Raw genomic sequence first — 24,363 nt, forward strand, 5'->3', positions numbered from 1 at the left:
TTTGTTCATGGCCTCTGCCATGTGGTGGGTTTTTTTGTTTGTTTGTTTGTTTGTTTATATTTTCAGGTGAGGCAATTAAAATTGCATTTTCTACAAGCCTTTCTTGCTCCAAAGACCATTAGTTGGGCTTAGGAAGAGTGTGTGTCCTACAAGTGGCATCCATCACCTATAATCAGGATTAGGATCAGGATGAGGATCAGAAGTCTCAGCACTTCTGCCCAGCAGCTTGGTGTCAGAGTTGCCAAGAAAAACAAATGCAGCCAAGGGCAGGAGAAAGCAGAGATTTAGTCGTACAGAGAAGGGACAGTGGGAGATCAGTTTCAGCAGTGAACGTGGGTTTCCTGAGCCACTGTCCCTCCCAGAACCCACACAGGGCAAATGGTCTGCACACACCGCACCCCTCCAGTTCTGTAGACCTCTTTCTGAAGGGGACAGTTACAGCAGGGGGCCTGCCAGATGCCACATGACACGGGGTTAAGCAGAACAAGGAAGTGCACATTGAGTCTAAACCAGGGAGAGAGGTTCTCAGACAAGGCCAAAGTCCAGCACAGCTGTGAGGACTCTCCATGGGAGGTGTTCCAGACCCAAGGCCCATTGTCATGCGGCCCAGTGGGGAGCAAAAGACTTTGTGCTGGGGACTGCCTCTCCCAACAGATTGGCTCTTTCATAGAAAACAAAGTCAGTTGAATTGCAAGGTACAGAATTAAATAAATTAGAAAGTTACTTATCCTGCAAGTTTTTATCCATGGGGAAGCAGCATCGTAGAAATATTTTTTTTAATTTTTATTGATTTCAAAGAGAGGAAGGGAGAAACACACACACATTGATTTGTTATTCTACTTGTGAATTCATTGGTTGATTCTTGTACGTGTCCTGACAACCTTAGCAGATGAGGATGCTGCTACTAACCAGCCAGGTTATTAGAATCCGTGTTTATTTAGTATCTGTGGGTAACTGAGCAATTTTTAAATTTAAGTTCTCTGAACTTTCATTGTCTCTCATATAGTCAGAGCTAATGCTATCAGCGTACAAGTTGTAATATACTAACTAGATAACAGCTAAAATCCCTGTCCTAAGATATTAAATAAATGCTAACTTTTAGGGTCAAACCAATAGGGAAGTCTGAGTGATACAAGTACTTTAAATTTCTTTATAGAAAGAAAAGTAGCAAATAACATGGTTACCAGACAGTTATATTTAATACTATCCTGCCGAGAAAGAAAATTTTTAACAGTTTTTGAAGGGTTACAGACACACACACAAAATAATAGGGAAAGTAATGACTTCATTGACAAATGCCTTTGCATATGTGGCCAAGTTCATTAAACTTAAAAAAGTTTATGTCTTTTGACCCTAGGTTCTAAAAATAGCAGTTGGAATTGATACTGTTCTTGGATTCATGGTTCAAGGAAGTCATTACATTTTGTTCTTGATGCTGTAGATTTAACAACATATTTGGAGAAACATGTAACTTCTCACATGGTTTAGACATCAAGAGACCAATTTGTGCATGTAAACTGCAAATTGAAAGTGAATATTTATGTATTATGGAGCTGTATAACAAATACAAATTAGTTAACTTTTAAAGGGAACAAGAACAGTATTAATAAATACTGGTCTTTTGCATCATTCTCAAAAATTCGTCCTCATTTATTCCTCCATCCCTATCATGATCAGCTTCATCCAGCATTTCCTGTAAAACAAAACATAAATATGATATGTGAACTCTATTAAAAATGAATGATACAAATGAATATCCAAATGTATACTCAAAATTTCACTTTAAATGTATTTATGAGTACAATTAGGTAAGGCATTTAAATTCCAATTCGTAAACAATCCTATATAATAAAGAGTTTATATGCAAATTATGCAAACGGTTGTCATGCCCTTGTGCACTTGTGCTAGAGTCGGAGGATCTGAGGCTGCCCGCCCCACCCCTACCCCAGCCCTTCAGCTCGATGAGGGTGGGGCTGGCAGGGGCTGGGTCTTGTGCGATTTCGAAGTGCACCTGGGTGGGCGGGGACTTGACTCTGGGTCCTGAGGTGAGCCCCAGACTCTGACAGGAGGGAGATTTTCGTATACACTTTACTAATTTTCTTTCATCTCTGACACTTCTATTATAGAGAAAGGGCAACTAACAATATTAAAATATTTCCTCTAAGTAATTCCCTTTTAATGTGCAGGAATTTCGTGCACCAGGCCACTGGTTGTATATAATTATACATGTACATTCCAATTATAAAAATAAATAACATTTACCTGGAGTTCATCATCTGTTAAAGTCTCCCCTAGTTCCTCAGCAACCCTCTTGATATTGTTTAATGTTATGGTTCCAGTAGCATCATCATCAAATAATTTGAAAGCCTTCAGCAGTTCTTCCTTTTCATCTTTTTCACTCTTTAAAACAGAAACAGCTCAATGTTATCAGTCTTTCACTTATTTTCCTATGAAGCTGCACTTTGAGGTGCAGACCAGCAGTGTACCAGGTAGCTGAGCTCTGACTCTACTGCTCTGCATTCTGAAGTTGTGCCAGTGCACTCACATCTGCCCTCAAGGCATTTACACTCAGAGTCTAAGGAAGTGGAAGAGGCACAGGGTGGTAAAGAGGATGTATTTCTTGGTGACCAGTAATTAAGATCCATTACAAAACTGTGAGCTCCAAGAAAACAAGAAGTATTCCCATAATAGTGCCTGCCAAAAACAGGTTCTCAGTAAATGTGGAATTCCAGGCTCTGCATTCTATCCACCCATACAGCCTACTTCCTAACAAAAATCTCCCCACTGGATGGTCTTCATGTCACTAAACTGAAAGCATATTTAATCTTGCCCTTCCTGTCTAAACCCCAACCATCATTAAATTCTTCTATGAAATCTCTAATTGTATTTCTTTGAAAAACACAATCACTATACCATTTTTATACTCATCATGGCAAAAAAATCTTCAAAACTAATGGTGCCGGTTCGTTCTTTGTCAATTTCAGCTATCAGTTTTTTAACTTCTTCTTTCTTTGGTTCAAATCCCAAAGCCCGCATAGCAATCTGAAATAGGAAGCAAATAAATTATATGCCATGATTTCATTCCTAGCTTTAAAATGACCTTAATTGCCATATCCCCCCCCTCACTTTCTCTCCTCCCCCTCCCCCTCCAATGGACAAGATATAAACCTAGAGAGTCGGATCAGCATATATTTCCCCATCACCATTTATCCCCTCTATGCCTGCTTCCACCTCCCTCCCCTGAAATCTCCACACTGCTGTCCATGCCCATGGGTTCTTTATAAAACAGGAATAAAAAGCTTAACAAGATATTGCTTTGCCAGTGTGAGGTGGATGTCTGCACTGAAGGAACTTTATATCGAGCTTTCAGATGGCTACTGTTAAAGACTTACAAGACTGGCATGAATAAATTATATGTTTTTTTTTAATGTTTTAGAATTAGAAATAATTTTAGAACCTTCAATTCTTTTACACCTATGGTTCCAGACCCATCAACATCAAATAAATCAAAGGCCTCTTTTATTTCTTGTTTCTGAGTTTCATTTAGTTCAATTTTTGCTGCTTTTTGCTTCCATTGGTCTGAACTTGTGCTGCAGTTGGATGCCTGTAAGAAATACACATGTGAGTGAAAGATAAGGTATGCAACCAGAAAAGTTACCAGAACCAGAATAATATTGTAGATGAAATTGGTGAGCTAAATGATCATAAACAAGTATCCTCTTCCCTACTATATAATGAACCTCAACAATTCTCCCCTTTTCCCTTTATTAACATTTTTGCTTTAGTTGTTGATATGTTGGTGGAAAGCCTGGTTCTTTTTAAGGTAGGTCCAATTAGGGTTTCCTTCAAATCATTGCCTTTAGAAAAGGAGAAGGGGCAAAGGAAGGCACGCTGGAGGGGCAGGTATGTCGGAATGCAAACAGCCCTCCCTACCTGAGGTACATGAGAAGTACTGTTGAAGTCATCTTTACTTCTGTTATGCCTAAATGTCTTACCATAAAACTTATTTTGAGGGGATGCTTGGTTGGAACATAATACTCTTTTCCACCTTCTAGCCTACTTTCCTATATTGCACAGGCTGAGAAATGAATAAACTGCATTTTCCGGGTGAAAAACTACTGCAGGGATCTGGGGAAGAATACATGTCAGGCCAATTATCAGTGTTCAGGGAAAGTGTGTGTGTGTGTGTGTGTGTGTGTGTGTGTGTGTGTGTGTGTGTGGTGTGTGTGTAGGGGTCATCTTCCTGCTATTCGCCATTTTCTATTGGCAAGGGAGGTTGGCTGGGCCCCTCCTGCAGCCGTATTTCGGCATCTCCTCCCAGCTTCGGGTAGAAACAGGACTCCGTGTCCTGCGCCTCCAGTGGCCCCGGGCTGCAGGTCACCTGCCTGGCAGCCTTGGATCCCAAGCTTCCAGGCAGTGGCAGAGCTCCTTGGTCCCAGGTCAGTTCGTTTTTCAGAGTTCTAGGACTTTTCTAGAGGCCCAGGCCCTCCAGCTATTTTTAGCATCTTATTCTTTGTGCCTAACTCCTTTCTGGCTAGACAGGGAACCTGTCAGACTGGAGGTATTCACGCTTGATGGTTTTGATGAGGGAAAATGAATTGGAGAACCGTCCTCTTCCCTAGAGCCGCGGACAATGCGCTTATTGAGCAGCGAGAAGGGTTTCTGTTTGACACTCGAGGATCATGAAAAGGAGAATGATACATTTCATGAGCTAAACAAAATTCCTCCCTTGCTCCAGGAGGAACCTCAGCCCCTTCTCCAGCCCCACCTCCACCAGGAGGTAGCAGCTGCACACTCACCATGTCCCCTTCCGGCGCCCCCAGCCGGGAGCCCCGGCCGCCTCCGTCCAGCCCGCTGTCCAACGGTAGCCTCTTCTGCTCCCAAGCCGTTGCTAAGGCCGCGGTCGCTAACCTCCGGCAGCCCCGCCCACTCAGGCTTTCCCTAATGATTGACAGCCATGTGACCCAATGGCCAGAAGAGAAGGCCCTGAAGCCAGCCCCCTATCTGCTATCTACCAATAGCGTTACTTTGCCTTTCTCGTCTAGAGTGAAGCGGCCTTTCCAGCTGGTCTCTTAGCGACCAGCCGGCCCCTTTCGCACATGCGCAAACTGCGTGCGGGGCGGGGTCTCGCCGGCGCGTTTGGGCGTCCCCGTGCCCCCCGAGCCGGTGAAAGGCGGGCCTGCAGCACCCCCGCGGGGCTGGAGGACCGAGCGAGGTTCGTAGCTTCGGTGGAGTGGTGGGGAGCCCGCGTTTGCTTTTCCTGCGCTTCGCCCAGGGCAGGGGTGAGAACGGAGGGCCCGCTAGCCGGGGCCTTGGTCCCGCTTTGGCTCGCCGCAGGCGGGGTGTGGGGAGGCGGAGAGGATGCACCGCCGGACCCTCCTCAGCCGCCGCGGGGCCTGGGGCGGGGTCGCGGGCCACTTCCCTCCTCCCGTGCTCGCAGGGATCCCGGCGTGGAGGGCCCCGAGGGGAGGGGTGTGGGGGGCCCCGAGGGGAGGGGCGTGGGGGGCCCCGAGGGGAGGGGCGTGGGGGGCCCCGAGGGGAGGGGCGTGGGGGGCCCCGAGGGGAGGGGCGTGAGGGGCTCCTGGGTGAGGGGCGTGAGGGGCTCCTGGGTGAGGGGCGTGGGGGGCTCCAGGGTGAGGGGCGTGCGGGCCCCAGGGTGAGGGGCGTGGGGGCCCCAGGGTGAGGGGCGTGGGGGCCCCAGGGTGAGGGGCGTGGGAGGCCCCGAGGGGAGAGGTGTGGGGGGCCCCCGAGGGGAGGGATATGGGGGGGTCCTGAGGGGAGGGGCGTGGGGGGCCCCGAGGGGAGGGGCGTGGGGCGGCGCGGCCTGAGGGGGCGGGCAGGGGCAGCGGGGGTCCCGGAAGCCCCGGAGCCCCCTGCGGAGGACCGAGGCTGTGCCTGGGATGCAGGGTCTACAGTATTTGCAGGGGAGGGCTTCGTCCCCACCAGGATCGCTCTCTGACATCTATACCCACTCTCACCCCAGTCATTCTAAATTCTGGCTGAACCCCAAGAGTTGGCCGGTGGTCCAACCACATCCCGCCTAGATCCACACTCCAATGGGACCCGGTGACCCAATGGTCAGAAAAGGCTTGGGGTTTGATTCCCGTCAGGGTCCACCCAGGTCCCGGCGCATGAGGCAACCTATCCATGCCTGTCTGTCTCACATCAACTTTTAAAAATTAACCATATTTAATGCTTTCTACATGTTATGTCGGATGAGACAGATTGCGTGAATATGTATTTTGATATCAATTTTTGCTTGCAGGTTAGTTGAAATAATTTCATGCTTCTTATGGAAAAACCTTTTTTTTTTTTTTCACATAAATTAAATACTAAGTTTGAAATTGCCCATGATTTTTTCCTTTTGCTCTAAATTCTTTATGATGTTTGTACTCATATAGCAATATCTTGTGACTTAAACATAATATAGAAAGGAAGCCATAAGCAGAGACTCTGACACTGAAAAAAAAAAAGAGCACATCCATGTTAAGAGTATGACAGGCTTGGGAGAAGGGAGGAAGGCTTGGAAGTGGGAGATCCTACAGAAGACAGGGTGGGTCACTGTCATCCTGGGTGGAGGGGCAGCCAGGGGGCAGTATTGTACAGTAGTTAATAGCATGGGACTTAGACATTAGACAAGCCTGGGTTTTAGTCCATACCTGCTACTTAACCATTTGTGAGATTTTGTCTATCTTACTTACCTGTTCTTCATTTTTCTCATATATTTGCATTTACTACCACCTCCTTCAACTTGCTGACTCACATTATTCTTCAAGACTCATTTCAGGCATTGCCTTCTTCTGGAAACAGTGCCTGCTGCCTGCCTGACCCACTTCCCCGTGGGACGGAGCGGTCCTCCTCCTGACCCCTACCTTCTGTCTCTGATGTCATCATACTACTACATCACTGCACGGACCTTATTTAATGGAAACTGTACCTACCAGAAACTCCTTCAAGGCAGGGACTGTATATCTTAGTGTTCTTTTATAGCATTTATAACCATGAATTACACTCAGTAAGTTTTTGTTTTATTTGCAGATGACTTGTAGAGATGGCTCGCAGGGTCATAAACAAAAAAAGGCACCTGGGACTTCAGCAACTTTCAGCCTTTGCAGACACAGGAAGGACTTTCCTAGGCCCAGTGAAATCATCCAAGTTTATTATAGACGAAGAGAGTCATGAGAGTGTGGTAGTCAGTTCAACAGTCAGGCTTCTTGAAAGTCTGGATTTGTCCAGTGCAGTGGGGCAGCTTCTCGGCGAGGCAGTTCAAGCTCAACACAGCGCGTACAGAACGGGGGCCAGCACTCTTCTGTTTCTCGTCGGTGCCTGGAGCCGTGCCGTTGAGGAATGTCTTCACCTGGGCGTCCCCGTGTCTGTGATCGTGTCGGGAATGTCAGAAGGCTTGGACTCGTGCATTGAAGAGGTCGCTTCCCTGCACGTACCTCTCCACGATGTATTTGACCGTATCGACGGCACACAGGTATTTTCTGAACTTGAATCGTTGAATGCCAGTTTGTGTCCCTTTCTACAAGTTCCTTCAGATACTGGTTCGATACCGAAAGAGCGTGATCTCCAAGATGCTGCCTCTCAGGCACTGACCACTTCCAGTCTTTCTGGGAGACCTGTTAAATCCGCTAAACCTTCTGGACCTCAGGCTACGGTGGATGCAGATAAAAACACGTCGCAAACCCCTCGAACTCTGAGAAACAGTCTGCTTGCGGACAGCTGCTGCAGACAGTCCGTCGTGACCCACAGTAGGCATTGCAGTCGGGAGGCTCGCGCTGAGCGGACAAGCAAACATGGTGCAGCTGCCCCCCAGCCTTGCAGATGTAGTGATCTGGGAGAGCTGGCGGTGGGCCTGAGCCACGGAGATCACGGCAGCATGAGGCTGGTGGAAGGAGCGGTGCGGCTGCAGCACCAGAGCACACGCGTGTGCCAGGGCAGCCGGACGGTGCCGTTCACGTTCGACATTTCAAGAGTCTTCACGCGCTGTTTACCAGGTTTACCTGAAACCTTTTCTTGCGTGTGTTCAGGATATGTCACTGTTGTATCCATGTTCAGTGCGGCCGTGCTCGAGGACTTACAGAATCAGCCTCTCCGGGTCGTTCTCATTGAGGGTGACCTCACAGAGCGTTACCGCCACCTGGGGTTTAACAAGCCTGCCAATGTTCAGACAGTGTTGGGAAGCATGAGGAAGCTTCATCAAGACAGCTCGGAAGAACTGTGGGCAAACAGTGTACTACAGGTATTAATCAAGTTCAACGTGAACCTTGTCCTGGTACAGGGAGCCGTATCCGAACACATAATTGGGAAATGCGTGCACGCTAAGCGGTTGGCGATTGGGTCGGTGAGTGGCAGAGTGATGCAGGCTTTCGCAGAGGCCTCGGGAGCCGTGCAGGTGTCCTACATCACACAAGTGAGGGAAGACTCTGTGGGCAGCGGGGTCTCCATGACCTCCTGGAGAAGCAGGCCCTTGGATGTTGGAGATGGGATCAGCAGAATGGCGATTTTGTTGAAAACAGAAGGGATTAATTTGGTTACAGTAGTGCTCACTGGCCCAGTCACTGCACAGATGCAAACCAAAGAAGATAGGTTCTGGACTTGTGCCTATCGTCTGCATTATGCTCTGAAAGAGCAAAAGGTCTTCCTTGGAGGAGGTGCAGTTGAGTTTTTGTGTCTCAGCCATCTTCAGATTCTCAGGGAGCAACCTCCGAAGAAAGGAGACCGAATCCGTTCAGGGGGCCTTCATAATACTTCCTCGGGGCTGGCCTCACCTCTGGCACTGTACAGACCTACTGTGCTTAAATGCTTGGCCGACGGATGGCACAAATACCTTTCAACGGTCGCTTGTAACACTGCCAATCACTCCTCAGAATTTGAAGCCAGGACTTTCATTCAGCATCATCTGCAAAATGCCATAGACTCAGGCTCACCTTCATCTTACATCTTGAATGAATACAGTAAACTAAACCGTGGAGTCTTTAATTCAGGCATTTCAAATAAACTGGAACAGATTCCAGGAGTTTATGACCTTGTTACACCGAAGATCGAGGCGTGGCGCCGAGCTCTGGGTCTGGTGCTGCTGGTGCTTCAGACAGACAGTGAAATCATTGCTGGACCTGGGCGCACACAGATAAAATCACAGGAGTCAGAGGGCTTTTTGTTTTTGTAGTGTTATTGGCTAAGTCTTTGGGAAATAATCTTTTTAAAAATATATTGTTGAAATTATTACATATGTCCCGCTTCCCTCACCCCCCAATAACTCCCCTCCACCTGGTTTCCGCCGCGCTCCTGGCTCTTGCCACCCTATTGTCTGTGTCCATAGGTAATGCATACATGCTCCCTTCTAGCATCTATAATTGCTCTCTTCTAGCTCCCCACACCTGCTGACTATGGTAATTGTCAGTCTGTTCCATTTCCATGCCCCTGATTCTATTACATTCACCAGTTTATTCTGTTCATCAGATTTTTTATGTGTTTGATTTTTAGATTCAGTTGTTTATAGAGATGTATTTGTTTCCACTTCGTTGTTCATATTTTTTATCTTTATCTTTTTCTTCTGGGCAGCTGCCAGCTGAGGCTTGCCTGTGCCTCGGGCCAGCCCTGGGCGGCTGGGGGGCTGAGAGGACCAGGGGACTGGAGGCAGGCGTGCAGAGTGGCCGGACTTGCCTGGAGGCAGGCCCAGCTGTGCCATGCACCTGCCACCCTGGCGGGGCTAAGGGGAGTGGGCATCGCCATCTTTTGAGGGTGTGACAACCAATTAGCATATTCCCTCCTTATTGGCTATGGGTGCTGCCATCTTGTGAGGAAGTGACATTCAATTAGCATATTACATATTTATTAGCTACGATATAGTAAAATCAATTATTCAAGTCCATTTGAGTTTATTATAACAGTTGGATATATAACCACCTCTGAAGTTATTTTTTTCTTCTAGAATTGCTTTAAGTCAAAATTTTTTAATGCACTAACTGACTCTAGGAATACATTAGGTTATCTTCAAAAGTTTTTTAGTGTGGGGCATTCTAAAAAATACCTGATCAACACTGCTTAAAACTGTCAAGGTTATGAAGAAATCAAGTCTGAGAAACAGTCACAGCCAAGAGGAGCATAGGGAGACGTGATGACTACAATAAAAGTGGTAGGATCATGGAACAGAAAAAAGACATTAGGGAAAAACTGAAGAAATCTGAGTAAAATATGTACTCTAGTGAGTTACTATGTATCAATATTGGCTTATTAATTATATTGTACCATACTAATAGAAGATGCTAATGGAAACTAGGTGCAGTATATGGGGATGCTCTGAGTCATTTTTACAACTTTTCTGTACATCGAAGCTATCCTAAAATTAAATTTTTATTTTAAAATTAGTATGTTCAGTCAACTATCACATTATTTAATGTACTGAACTAATGCACTAAATAATTGAACTTAGTTTACTGTTGGTGTCCAAGTGATAAGGTGAAAAATTACCAGGTCATGTGTGTAGTCATACAATAGACTAATGATGGAAGATAGCCTTCAGTAAAGAGAGCAGTCCATTATTAAGAGCTGAGGACGTACAGAATACTATAACAAGCATGATCCCTGCCCCAGGAGCAACCCACAGGAATACTTGCCAACAGCGCAACGCCAACTCCAGCTTCTAACAAAATGTCCTTCTCCATGTGCAAAGCTGTTCCTGTTATACTGCAATAGTAGTGAAGTCTATTTCAGACTATTCTGAGGTTGCATTTTCTGAATTTTTTCCCTTTTCTATTTTGTTTGCCACTTCTCTTGGCAGTTGCATTTTTTAATTTTTCCAGTGTATTTAACTGGTGACGTGAAGAAGACGCTTTGTACACTGTCTGCTGTGAGTGAAAGGCAAATTGGGAATTGCTCAGTCTGTTGGCAACATTGAGACTGGTTTAATGTCTAAAAAAAGGAGACCTGTTTCCTGTGCTAACCTCAGAGCAGGAGGTGGAAAAGGCTACTTCCCAGAAGGTTTCCACTCTGGACTAACATCAAATTGAGAGAAATGAGGCAAATGTAATATATCTCCCCCCTCATCACTCCAATTAAATATCCATTACAATAGTTTTTATTAATGTATTTAAAATGTTTTAAATTAGCACTGGTTAGTTTGGTTCAGTGGATAGAGCATTAGCCTGTGGACTGATGGTTTCTGGGTTCAATTCTGGTCAAGGGCACATGCTTGGATTTCGGGCTCGATCCCCAGGAGGCAGCCAATCAATGATTCCTTCTCATCATTGATGTTTCTATCTCTCCCTATCAGAAATCAATAAAAACACATTAAATTAAAAAATGTTTTAAATTAGCATTTGTGTTTTCTTATTTAAAAGCAGTAGAAGCCTCTGTTGATGAAGTCATTTATTTTCTTATAAATAATCATGAGTTTCCCTCAGTATTTCTAAAACTGCTCTATGAGAAGTACCTGAGCCACTTGTCAAAATGCAGATTCCCAGACCCTCCCTCACAGGATTCTAGTTCAGAGTGTCTGAGGGCCCAGGAGAATCTGTCTTTTAATTAGCACCTCCTTCTGATCAGGTCAGTTTTCCAGTTAGGTAAGTAGTTCTTTTTTTTCTTTTTTCTTTTTTTTAAATATTTTATTGATTTTTTTACAGAGAGGAAGAGAGAGGGATAGAGTTAGAAACATCGATGAGAGAGAATCATCTATCAGCTACCTCTTGCACACCCCCTACTGGGGATGTGCCCTCAACCAAGGTACATTCCCTTGACTGGAATTGAACCTGGGACCTTTCAGTCTGCAGGCCGATGCTCTATTCACTGAGCCAAACCGGTTTCGGCTGTTAGGTAAGTAGTTCTTAACCGTGGCTACACAGTAGAATCGTGGTGAGAACTTTCAGCACTACTGATGCCCAGCCTCCCCTGTCCACACCAGTGTTTTCTAACTCCCTCCGATTGATATTTGTATGTATCCAACATCAAAACCACTTGTCTTGTGTGTGCAACCAAAATTAATTAGAAAAAATGTATACTTCTTAGACCCCTAAAGAAAATATTGGCTACTGAACATAGCACATGGATCTTACGAGCAGAAACAAAGGAGGACATGCTAATGGAACTTACTGGTAATAGGAACAGGTGGTTTGGGGGCTGGTGAGGGGAATGGAAATGTTCTGGAATGAGAGAAAGCTGATGATTGCAGAACAGAGATTCTAGAGTAAAAACCACTGAAAGGTACGCATTAAAGTGGGGAATTTTCTGTTGTGTGAGGTATATCCCAATGTAAAGATGCTGCTAAAACAGAAAACAACGGTTTAACCTTTTTTTAAAAAAAAAAAAAAGAAAAAAAAAGAAAAGAAATTTAGAAACACATATACAAACCAGATTTAGAAGTAGGGTTAGTGGTTATATTTGGGAACGGGAGGGAGGGGTGTGTGTGTGCAGTGACGGCAAGAACAAGGAAGGTTCTGGGTCTTGGCCGGGTTCTTACTGCATGAACTGGGCAGTGGTCACAGGAGTGAGCTGAGCTGTTTCTGATTTGTGATTTGGGAAAACAGTTATCAAGAGATGACCAGAGGTTCAGGCCCCTGCATTGAGAGCACAGGGAAGAATCTGTCGTACCCTATAATGAAAGTGTATCTGAGGAGACATCAAGGAAATCTCTGACAGTACAGGCCATTTAGTATTGGAATTGTTTACCAAAGATGCTATAGAAACCCTGTCCCCGGCACTCTGAAAACGAGCCTCGCTGCAAAATCCGTTCTGTCTTGAGATGCCATCTTACCGTAATTGGCCAGATAATATTTTGAGACTTGATCCACTTCTTTGAGACTGTGTTTAGTTTATAATTCCTTTTCATTCTGGGAAGTAAAAGGTAGACAAAATTAAAGAAAAACAGAACTCTAAGTTCTCATAGTAGGATACTTGCCAAAGAGCATTAGCTAATTCATATATTTTTAGTTATAGCAAACCTTTTTTAAAAATATATTGATTTTTTACAGAGAGGAAAGAAGAAGGATAGAGAGTTAGAAACATCAGTCAGCTGCCTCTTGCACAGCCCCCACTGGGAATGTGCCCACAACCAAGGTACATGATGCCCTTGACCGGAATCAAACCCAGGACCTTTTGTTCCTCAGGCCTACGCTCCGAGGCTCTATCCACTGAGCCAAACTGGTTTTGGCTTTAACAAACCTTCTTGAAATCAGTTTCACCAGTCCTCAAGCTGAATTTCCTAAGCTCAGTTTAATTTCCTTTCTTGTATATTGATGTCAGTAACTTTTCCTTAATTGCTGTTCCTGTACAGACCATCCCAGACTCCCCTTTCTCTTTTGCTTGTTTATTGCCTTTCCCGGTCTGTGAATTTAGTTGGTGCTCACTTTCTTTCTTCAGAGGCTACAAGGTTACATCCTTTTATTGCTCTTCTTTATTTCTGTAGCTCTAGTCATACTTTTAAGACTTTTGGTTTCCAGAAATGACTACAATGTTGTGAGGTTCTGGAAAATCTCTGCATCCTTTTGTCATCGTGTTTGTGTGCTGCAACAGTACGGGTCAGCGCTGGCCCCTCTGGTTCCAGGGTTACGTCTTTAGAACTGAGTCAGCTGAGCATTGCCCCTGATTTCATAAGCTCTGTGCATGCAATCTATTCCCTTGAAATCTGTTCGTGCCTTTCCAGAACTCCTCCTCATTCCATTACCCACTTGTGGACTTGGCTTTGTATTCTTACATCTAAGGTTTGTTTATTTTATAAAGAAAACCAACATCATTTAAATTTTGATTTGTTTTTAATAAGTAGAAGGAATTTTTGTTTTGTTTGTTTCTCTGTTTCAGTCTCCTAATTTTATAGATGAGGAAACTAAGGCCCAGAGAAATCTAGATAGCTAATTATTGATAAAACCATTTTTGTCCCACAGTTCTTTATTGTTTTATTGTACTGAATTTGCATCTTTTTTTTTTTTAGGCAATATTTTTAACTCCTAGGCACACATTTTTTTTTTAATCCTATTTAATTTCTTTAAAACTTCTTAGTAAATCATTTAGCTTATTTTCAGTACCAGATGTTCAAGATAACTAGTTCAGCACCATTTCGTACATTATCCTATTAGCACATCTTTAAGAACCTCCTCAGAGCAAAACATTTTTCTCTGTTTTTTAGTGCATTTTTTCCTCCTTTCTTACTGAATTTTCCAAATCAAACCACTTCAGGAAAAGGTCCACGTCTTCACATTCTCACACTCCACGTTCTTTTGTAGGATAATAACAGCTGCTAAGTATTGAGCTCTGGGTTAATTGTTCCCATTTTACTGACGTCATAACTGAGGCACAGAGATTTCTCTATGGCAGAGTGGGATGAGACCTAGGCTTTTTTATTCCAGATCCAGTACTTAACTTTTATGTATTTCTTTAATAAATTTCATGTTTATGCGTTGCCAAGCAGGGAATTCTAGATCGCAATGAAATGGATTTATAGCCTACAATTCTGTCGCAGGAGTCAAGGCAGAAAGCCTCAGACCTCATCGAACGTGGGAGGCAACCAGAAACTGGCTCAGGCCTGTCTCCCTGAAGACAGGGAAGTGATGAGAATGTTCTGGCCTCACTCCTCACCGGCCTCCATGCTCTCCTGTTCCAGGAAGACCAGAGGAGGACCCGCCTGACTCAGGACCGTCTGCAGTCCTCACCCGGAGTGCTGGGATACCTGCACAGTCACCAGGGCACCAAGGATAGAGCACTTCGCTGGCAACCTTCCTGATCTGCAGTCACACATCTCTCCTAATTGGCAATGACACTTCCTTTATTCTCTTTCTTGTCTGTGAAGTAAAGTTGTGTGATCCGTCTTCACAGAAATTACTGCCCGTTCTCCTTAGCTCACTACCTTGTCTCAGGTTATCTATTAGTTTCTACTATGCTCCCAGGAATAAGAAGAAAATTTAGGAGTTGTACATTGCTGTGTATTAAACCACCCTCAAACCTGGTGGCTCAAACCAACCACCATTTACTAGATATTACTGTTTCCAGCCTGCGCGTTGGCTGGGCACTCCTCTGCTGGTTTTGCCTGGGCATTGGGCTGCAGGTGCGCTGGACTGGAAAGGACAAGGTGGCCTCAGGCACTGGCTGTCAGTAGGACCGGACACTTGGTTCTCCAGCAGCCTTGTCCCCAGGAAGCTGGACTGACTGCCCACACATCTGTCTCAGGGCAGCCTTTCCTGAGAAGCAAGGTAGGAGCTGAAGGTCTGGCGAGGAAGTCACAGAACTTCACTTCTGCCACATTCTTTTGGTCAAAGCAAATAAGAACAGCCAAGTTTCAAGGGGTAGGGGTAGATTGCTCTGATTAGGCATTGCAAAAAGTGTGTGCCCATGTTCTGCAATCTACAACAATGCAAAAGACTCAGTACCTTCCACTGAATAGATAGGTTCATTGCAACCCAAACAAGCCATGACTTCACCCTTTGTTCAGATAAGAATGCCAGTTGACTTAACATCTTCTGTTCTAGTCACTGTGATCAAAGCTCTCTAACACTAATAGGTTTCAAAGATAAGAAATGAAGGAAACTACTATTAGTAAAAGTTGTCATAGTCCAGGAAATATTTGCAAGAGGAAGTAGAGGTACCAAGTCTTATTTCTATCAGCAAAGTGACCTGACAAGTGTGGTTTCCAAACCTCAGAGATATGTCAATTTCATTCCAAGCCTCTCTAGTTAATAATAGAAGGAAAAAAAAAAAAAAACAGTCAAGGATTTTGTTACTTGAAGGGAATTTGCGAATTAACTCTTAAGTAACACTGGTTGGCTAACATTCACTGACAGGAGTTTGTATTTTTAACTCCTTGCTTGCATAAATGGAGAAAGTGAAATGAGATAATTAATATGCTTCGTAGGATGCCTGGATTCCCTTTGCCCCAAAAAGACAGATAGTTGCAACTATTATTTTATTCAAGGCTTCAAGAATTTACATGGTTTAAAGATAAAGAGACATTCTCTTTTTAAATATATTTTTTATGGTCAAAGTAGGTGCTTGATAAACTTACTTTAAAAACTTTCCAAGTAAAATTAGCATCGCCATAGTCTATGGGGTAAAAATTTGGGACCTCCACTTTGTGTTTGTTTAGGTGTTGTTCAGATGTTATTGCTGTGTAACAACTAACCACAAAAATCCCAGTGGCATTGAACAAAAGCCTGTTTTTGCTTATGGATCTGTGAAGTGGCTGGGCAGTTCTGCCTCATGCTGCAGGTCTATAGACAGGTCAGGAGAGCTCTGTTCAGTGCATGTTTATTCTGAGACCTACATTAAAGGGGCAGTAGCTACACTAGGTGAGTTCTCACGGTGAAGGCATAGGTACAAGAGAGTATGCAAAAATATACAAGTTTCTTAAGATCTGGAGTCAGAACCTACAAACTGTCACTTCTGCCCAAGACAATGGAATAGCAAGGTTCATCTTCACTAGGAGAAACTGCTGAGTCATAGGTCAACCTCCAAGTTATAAAAAAGAAAAAGAATTGCACCAATAATACAGTCTACCGCAAAGTGTTTAAACAATCACTCCCTAATCCCACCACCATGAACAGGCATATGTCTGGGTGAGGCTTCTCATACTTTCTCAACAGGACATAAATTCTTTGGCTGGCTGATTGTTGAAGTTTGTGATTCTATCCACAAATAATAACATGGGATGTCTGTCTGTTCATTATCTAGAAGAGTATATCTTTGAATTCTGTGCTGCCTCAAGGTTATAAAATCTCAGTTTAGAAGACCGTATTTGTAGAGGATTTCCTAGTGGGTTTATCCTCCTCAAAATGATCTAAATTTCATACCTGGATCAAGTCAGGTTGCAGAAAAGTCTCTAACATGTTGACCTCTTGTAAAATTGCTTTTATGTAACTAAGCTTGGGTGTTAAACTGCCTGCCTACATTGAAGAAAGTTATAAGGAAATAGTTTATGAACTGAACGATTAAGGTTAACATGGATAACTGCTATACACATTTCTCTTTCTTTTTTTCTTTTCTTGGAGAACCATAGAAGAATTTTCTCTTGGCTCACAGAAACATTTTTCTGGGCTCCTCCTGAGAAATTGGCTTATTTTTATCTGATAGTTACTGTGATATAACTGAGCATCTTCCCATTCTTTTATTGGCAAAAAGAAAGCTCTAATGGAGATTCGTGAGCCATGTCTGCTTTATGTATAGCATAGCCATTGTGTGTCAGGCTTCCAGTGAGTTAGTACATGTAAGTCCTTAGAAATTCTTGGAACATAGTTCTATATATATGTTTGTCATTATTATTATTATTATTATTATTATTGATAATAGTGGAGTAAGTTGATTTTAAATAAAATTCAATAAAATAAGATAACAGTATTCTAACATCTGATCTATTTCATTTTGGAATAAAAAGTGCTGAATTCATCTGTTGATTTTTAAGACTTTTGTAATCAAATTACCTAATTGATAAGCAAGCCAAATATTTTATTTTCCTTCAGCTTAACTAATATTTTACTCATTAAATTTAAGCTTGTATTGTTTGGACCAAAATAAATTTCCATGTCTTGCCAAAAACAATGAGAGTGAAATAGCAGCGAAGACTGAGGTAAATATTATTAAAGGATAGGCAAGGTTTTGAAACTGCCTTGTGGTTTGGTGGAATGGGGGGGGGGGGGGGGGTTGGAGATGGTAAGAAATCCAATAGGGAACTCTCTTCCTTACCCTGGTTAGTTTGGGACCTAAGCAAAAATTTCACTTTCCTCCCTCCGTCAATGTCTAGGAGAAGGAAGGAGATCGTGGAAGTGAGGGGGCAAAGTCAGTTAGGACTGATAATCTCACTAACGAAGGTGTGTTCCCACAGGGTCTCCTGCAGGGGGCAGACCAGTGCGCCCACGTTGACCCCATGGAGCTGGTGCCTTGACGGTGCCCACAGCCCAATGACACAGAGAAGAAAAACGGCTGTTTTGCCCACAACCAACAGGCAAATCCAGGAACACAGACAGCCAGTCCCCAGCCTTGAAAGTCACATCCGGAAGGAAAAATTCAAATTATACTCTGCTAAATAGAGCAAGAAGTAAGGGAAAATGTCCCCACCAATTTGCGGCTAATTCTGTTATTCAGAAGAACAGCTTTGGGGAAAGAGAAGAAGCTTAAGAAAAACTTTTAAAAAGAAAAGGACAGTATATCCCATGCAGAAGATGTGAAAAACTCATCCTGGAAGGAGACAATCAGGATGCAAGTTCAGGTAGCAGATTGGGGAAGGGTTGTACTCTAAGACAAAGACTATGTCCATAGTGAAAAGTTTACAAATATTTCATAGCTCAGTGAAAAGTATAGGGAAAAGGCAGTTAGAGTAAATGTAGATAATGAAAAGGAGATATTAAAGTGTGAATGAATTATCTTAATTATAGGTTAATTAAATTACATGTAGATAGTTGGTTTTTTTCAAAGATTCAGCCCGTAAATCATATCACCCAACTATGTGAACTGTGCTTCTAACTGTGTAAAGACAAAGCTACACATTAGACACGTTACCTCAGGTTCATATATGTCAATATCTTCTTATCCATATTGTAATTGATAATAATCGACAATGTGCTAAGTGTTCTCTCTGTGCTGTTATTATTATCCAATATGAATAATATGAGGTAGGTCATCAGCCCCGCTGTACACATAGGATTCTAAGGCCTGGAGATCAGTTTTACATCCCCCAGTCACACAACTAGTGACCGCTGAGATCTGACTCTGAAATCTGCCTTCTCAACTGCTAGTCACGATGCCTCCCTGTCATGTAGAGAATACTCACTCGGGGGCTAAGCCGCAGTCAGTCAATATCTGGACAGTGAAACTGGGCTTCTTATTTTCTATATCAGCATGTTCATATCATTTATAGTTTTATCATAAAGTACCGCTTTTATAATTTACCACAAAAAAAGTAGCTATAAACTGCAAAGGGGTATAAAACATTAAACAAATAACTCTTATAACAGAAGTTTTGTCAGAAACTATGTGGTGTGTTTTTTGTGTGTTTTTTTAATCGACAGAGCCTACAGCTCCCCTTCCTGCGGTTACCAAGGTATTTGGGGTTCACGTTGGTACTCTTCGGTTGGCCAGTCCATACGGCTCTGACTGCAGGCGAATGTCCACCTCGCTCCCTGGGGCACTCCCTGACACTGAGTGCCAGGACTTCCTGTCCTCCAGCTGCAGCCGGCACCTGGCTCCTGGCTGTGTCTGTAGGTGGGCCCTGCTTCCATCTCACTGCCGGGTCAGCATCAGAACTGCAGCCTGCACTCCTCTGTTCTCTTGGCCAGGATAATCTTGTATCTTTTTCATCTCAGTGAAACGATACCAGCATGTCTTAGTTCAGGCTGCTATAACGTAATAGACTGGGTGGCATGTAAACAACAGAAACTTATTTCTCACAGGTCTTGAGGCTGGGAAGGCCAAGACCAAGGCCGGCAGATCCGATATCCCGTGAGAGCTTCCTACCTACCCTGCTGTCTTCTCCCTGGGTCTTCACTTGACAGGAGGGACAAGGTACGTCTCCCTGGTCTCTTGTTCAAAGGCACAAATGCCATTTGTGAGGGCTTCACCCTCGTGACCTCATCCTCTCCTAAAGGCCTGACTTCCTAATACCATCACATTGGAGGTTAGGATTTCAGCATGTGAATTTGGGGAGAGACAGTCTATAGCAAGCAGCGTAGCAAATTTATATAATGAGCCTTATGATAGCCGTCACGACAATGCATTCCTCCAAATGTCAGAGCTGTCCAGAATGAAAGCAATGACAAAAGGCAAAGCCAAGAACACAGCCCTTCACTGCTCACAGTCTCTACATTATAATGCCATCCTTATATTCCTTTACTACATTTTTACAAAAGTACACTATACTCCTCTGTACCAGCACATGTAAAATAGTATGACTGCCAAACACATACATACTGGATGTTATACTAGACGTTCACCATGTTAGTAATGAGGGACACAGATAACAGCTCTCCGTGGCATTTCCGCTTTAGACCAGGCATTGTGTGAAGAGCTGTGTTCCTTGTGTCCTGAGATTTCTAGTGCTGTCGACATTCACTCTTTCCTGGCAATGGGTTATCGATTAGAAAGCCATCATAGGCTTTGAGGCAGCACTTACAATTACTAAGAATAAGCAATTAAAAAATCTCAAGAGCATCTTTCCCTCTCAAGGACCCAGTGGGTAACTTAATCTCTGAGATGGTGGCTGAATTAACAAACACAACTTTTCCTAGGTTAGTCAGGTTTATTTAGATACTAGAGGCCCAGTGCACAAAATTCATGCCCCAGAGGGGTCCCTTAGCCGGCCTGTGCCCTCTCACAGTCTGGGGAGCCCTCGGGGGATGACCGGCTGATGGCTTAGACCCACTCGCAAGCAGGCAGTTGGATATCTTTAGCGCTGCCACAAGGGCTGAAGAGGCTCCTGGCTCGGCTGCTGTGCTCGCCAGCTGTAAGCCCTGCTTCTGGTGAGCAGCGCGCCCCTTATGGGAGCACACTGACCACCAAGGGGCAGCTCCAGTGTTGAGCTTCTCCCCCCCTGGTGGTTAGTGAGCGTCACAGCGACATGTTCTGCTACTTGGTCAATTTGCATATTAATTAGCCTTTTATTATATAGGATAATGACCCCTGTATGTGGGCATGCGGTGAGGATGCAGAAATTATAGGGTGTAGCTCTAATCAACGTAGGTACAAGAACAGCTTCTGTGTATCTGTATGAAGTGAGTTATCTGTTTGATTGACAGTTTCCACCCTTTCACTGCTGGGCTGTCAGGAGTCCATGGGGAGCTTGACTGGGACCAAATCCAATGTCCCAAGCTTGCCTGGGCACATTGAGACAATGTGCACATCCACTGAGGATGGGGTGGTGCAGATAACGGTGTGGCCTCTACATGACACAGGCACAGGCAGAGAAAGGGCTTCCTTTTACTTTCTCCAGTAGGTCTTTTACCTGCATGTTTGTCTCTGTGTGATGCCAAAAGATTAGAAATTACGAAAGACCGTGGGACAGACAATGAACCCGTGTTGGCCTGGTTTCCTTAGTATTTCAGCCTAATGAGTTAATCCTGTATCCCAGCTATTTATTTATTTTAACTCTGAAATCTGATGCTTGTTTAGCTGCCTAACTACAAGGGATAACTTTTTAAGTATAATATTATAAGAAGACACAAACGAGGAGAAAGCATTGCACACAGGATTTCCTGTTTATAGATTTGCAAAATATTTTAGAGCCCTGATTGAATGATTAATGAGAAGAACAAAATATATCTAAACAATGTACTCGCCAAAAGTTCCTACACAAATGCATTGGTAGCTTGCTCCAGTGTCTGCCTCAGAGGAGAACACTGTAGTGTGTTCATATACACAGAGACGCAATGTGAGCTGGCGAGCAATGGGCGCAAGTGCTTGCGTCCATTAGGAAAGAAGTGCGAGGGTTAACACTCTAGTTAAAAGGTTTTTCCAAAATATAATACCAGGATGCTGAATTTTTTAAATTCAATGGAAAAAAATGAGCTGAGAAATAGTATATCTGATAAAGTGTTCATTTGGTGACAGTTACTTTTGTTGTTTTTTTGTTGTTTTGTTTTGTTTTACTTGGGGAAAGAGCACAAAACTTAAGCTGGAGCTCATTTTTGTGAGCTAGAACTCACAAAACTTAAGCTCATTTTTTTTTTCTTGTTGCTGAGTTACAAGTTTAAGTCCAGTGACAGTTTCAGCTTCTCTTTCCTTGTAATTTCTATTTCAATTTTTCTGTTCGGTTTTTCCACCAGTTTTTTAAAATAAATATGCAGGAAAATCACCAAAAATAAACTGCCATCATTTTCATCTTTCTAACCTCAAGCAGGTGCCGACTTCTCCTCCTGTTCACAGTATTTCTGATGTGTGGAATGAAGGGGTTTTCTGCTTCTTTGTCATATTAGCAATGCTTCAAATTTCAGTGTTTGGGATTTTCTTCTCTAAAGCACAAATTAAGCTTTTAGACTCTTTCTATATGACAGTTTCTACTCTGAGTAAGTTTGTTTTATCTGTTCACAGACAAAAGAAAAGTAGTATTCAGTACCCATTATCAACAACAAAAAAGAGAAAAGGGGAAATCTGCATTTTTCCCCCCTCTCACTTCTATAGCAAACTATGACAAAAAGTTCCTTAAAGCATTTAGGGAGGAAAATGGAAAATAAAATAAAAAAGTAAGAATAAAAAGGAATGGACACTGTTCAAGCTCAGGATTATTGACTTTGATGAAGCTGTAATATAAATAGTGTCAGGGAACACAGACGTAAAGCAATTTTAAATGTTGGAAAACAAGCGGCATTTCCATGAGGCTGCTCCGGGCCTCTCCCGACGCCAGTTCCAGCTTCAGAGCCATCGAGCCAACCTGTTCTTCTCCAGATTAGGTTTTCTGCTCTCTCTTTTCCTAAGTAAAAAAATATATATATATACACAAAAAACAAAACTGTCACCAAATGAACACTTTATCAGATATACTATTTCTCAGCTCATTTTTTTTTCTCTTGTTGCCAAGTTACAAGGATAAACAAGTACTCTCTTCTGGGTTCCATGTCGGAAACTCTGTCTAGCAGATAGGATTGCACTGTTTTCTAAATAATCAAAACGGCTACCTTGGAATTATGATGTTGTTCAGTTAGGGTGAAAATGTTAAGCGTTTCTTGTTTTGCCTTTCAGTAAAACGAACAAAATATTCTACCTTGGAAATTGTTGCTTTCGAGGCTGGTGTGTTAGGAAAGATTAGAAAACACAGTCTAGCGATCTCATTTTCTAAAAAGGAGTTTTTCTCCCCAAGTGTTTTTGTGATTACCAGCTGTTTTTATTGTTGTTTTCAAAAGGACCACGAAGTGAAATTCCGTAGCATGCTGTTCGTCCCTCAGAAACCTCTTCTTAGACTTCCAGGTTTCAAGTTGTTCCAGAGCCATCTAAGAGAGAAAGGTCAGTAGCCATGAAACATGAGTTCTTCTCGTAGCGATTACGGACAACGGTCTCCGTTGGGAAAAGATGACAAAAGAAAACAGAACAAGTTGTCAGATGGCTATGGACATGGGGTGTCTGGTCTGTGTTTGGCCCGTGTCCCCTTCCCAGGGGTCCTGCTTAGACAGTACTGCAGCAAGCACACATTGTGTATATTAAACACGCCAAGAGGAAAAGCCAAAACCTGAAGTGCAGTCCACTTCCAGTAATCTGCGTGCTTATTAATATTTTTTTTCTGGTTTATCATAAAATGTTTCACACCAGATGGGGATCTAGCTGACTCCTCTGTTGTTCCCCCTGACCGTTTCTTTGGTGTTTACTACAATATCATAACTTAATTTTTTATTATTAGTCTAAATTAAAATAAGAGAGAAGTAAACCTAGAAATGTTCTATCCACTGAGCCAAACCAGTTAGGGCAGTTCAGATTCTTTAAACTACTTTTTCTTTGTAGCTTGCTGTTCCTCTAATTTAGAACACGTATTCCTAAGATTGATAATTACATGATAATCACAGAGCGCCTCTTCCCAATGATTCTACCTACTTTCTGGTTTCTTCTTGTTACGTGGCTGCCTGCCCTGGGTGAACATTTAAGAGGGAGGCACTCAAACAGGAAATGAGATCAAGACTTTTAAATGACACAGCTCAACAAAATGAAATGTGCATACATTTCCTACATGGATGTTGTTCGTGCTAATAATCACAATTTCTGTTAGTAACCCATGATAACCTGCTTAATATTTTTTGTTATGCAAAAGGGTTTTTTTCTCTTGAAAAATCACTGCTGATATTTGAATAAAGCAAAAAGAGTCATGCTATTTATATATTTTAAGCAAAAGTTTTTCTTATTTATTTTACCTCCTACACCTTCCTTTATCTCCTCCCACCCTTCCTTCTCCCAGCAATGTGGGCAATTATTTTTAATAATACTAAAGTGTTTCCAGAATATAGCACTTACTCCTCTTAATTCTCATTTAAAGGATCCACATATCCTGAACTATGTATCGGGAGAGAAATGGAAAGATTTGTTGGAAAAGTAAGTACTGCATATGTTATATAAATCCCTGCATTTCTCATCATCACTTGCAATATTAAACTGAGTGTGCAGTCGGTTAAGCTAATAGGAAACACTTGGTTTGAAATATTTTATTGACTTTGACTAAGAGCACAATTTGCCTATATTATACTTACATTGTTAAGAACCATATGTAATAAGCCAAAAAGCTATGCTTTAGATTATTTTTAAAATTGAAATTAAATTATAAAGCTGTAACACTTAATAAAAATAAAACACATAGAAACTTGGAAGAGAATTAAATAGAATAGGAACTAAAATAAAAAACTATTAATCAGTTTTGTCATAGAGACAAACAAACATAGCAAGGCAAAATTGGCATCACTGGCCAAATTGTATGCA

General features: G+C 42.9%; 2 protein-coding genes and 1 long non-coding RNA gene across 6 annotated transcripts; 2 read left to right on the forward strand and 1 right to left on the reverse strand.

The window, feature by feature from the left end:
* Positions 1-920: 920 nt before the first annotated feature.
* LOC118711038 (centrin-4) lies at positions 921-4,962 on the reverse strand. Its single transcript, XM_036423940.2, has 5 exons — positions 4,800-4,962; positions 3,458-3,604; positions 2,914-3,042; positions 2,263-2,400; positions 921-1,693 (listed from the first exon to the last, which is right to left on the reverse strand). Exons 1-5 carry the CDS (start codon positions 4,800-4,802, stop codon positions 1,604-1,606), a joined length of 507 nt encoding a protein of 168 aa, XP_036279833.1. The 5' UTR covers positions 4,803-4,962; the 3' UTR covers positions 921-1,603.
* An 87-nt stretch (positions 4,963-5,049) lies between these two features.
* Positions 5,050-11,198, forward strand: BBS12 (Bardet-Biedl syndrome 12). 3 transcript variants are annotated; one of them, XM_045576598.1, is made up of 3 exons: positions 5,234-5,282; positions 6,777-6,966; positions 7,039-11,198. In XM_045576598.1, the coding sequence occupies exon 3, from the start codon at positions 7,052-7,054 to the stop codon at positions 9,170-9,172; it is 2,121 nt and encodes a 706-aa protein (XP_045432554.1). In that variant the 5' UTR covers positions 5,234-5,282; positions 6,777-6,966; positions 7,039-7,051; the 3' UTR covers positions 9,173-11,198. The 3 variants fall into 3 exon arrangements, with proteins under 3 accessions (XP_036280339.1, XP_045432555.1, XP_045432554.1); XM_036424446.2 differs by lacking the exons at positions 5,234-5,282; positions 6,777-6,966 and adding an exon at positions 5,050-5,215; XM_045576599.1 differs by lacking the exon at positions 6,777-6,966 and having other exon boundaries at positions 5,224-5,282.
* A 2,718-nt stretch (positions 11,199-13,916) lies between these two features.
* Positions 13,917-24,157, forward strand: LOC118711406. 2 transcript variants are annotated; one of them, XR_004985698.2, is made up of 4 exons: positions 13,917-18,187; positions 19,368-19,479; positions 22,809-22,908; positions 23,927-24,157. It is a non-coding gene; the product is annotated as an uncharacterized LOC118711406 (long non-coding RNA). The 2 variants fall into 2 exon arrangements; XR_006740695.1 differs by lacking the exon at positions 23,927-24,157 and having other exon boundaries at positions 13,921-18,187; positions 22,809-23,328.
* The last annotated feature ends 206 nt before the right edge of the window (positions 24,158-24,363 follow it).

The sequence above is a fragment of the Pipistrellus kuhlii genome, unplaced genomic scaffold (genome assembly GCF_014108245.1).
Source record: "Pipistrellus kuhlii isolate mPipKuh1 unplaced genomic scaffold, mPipKuh1.p scaffold_m20_p_8, whole genome shotgun sequence".
Lineage (NCBI taxonomy): Eukaryota > Metazoa > Chordata > Mammalia > Chiroptera > Vespertilionidae > Pipistrellus > Pipistrellus kuhlii.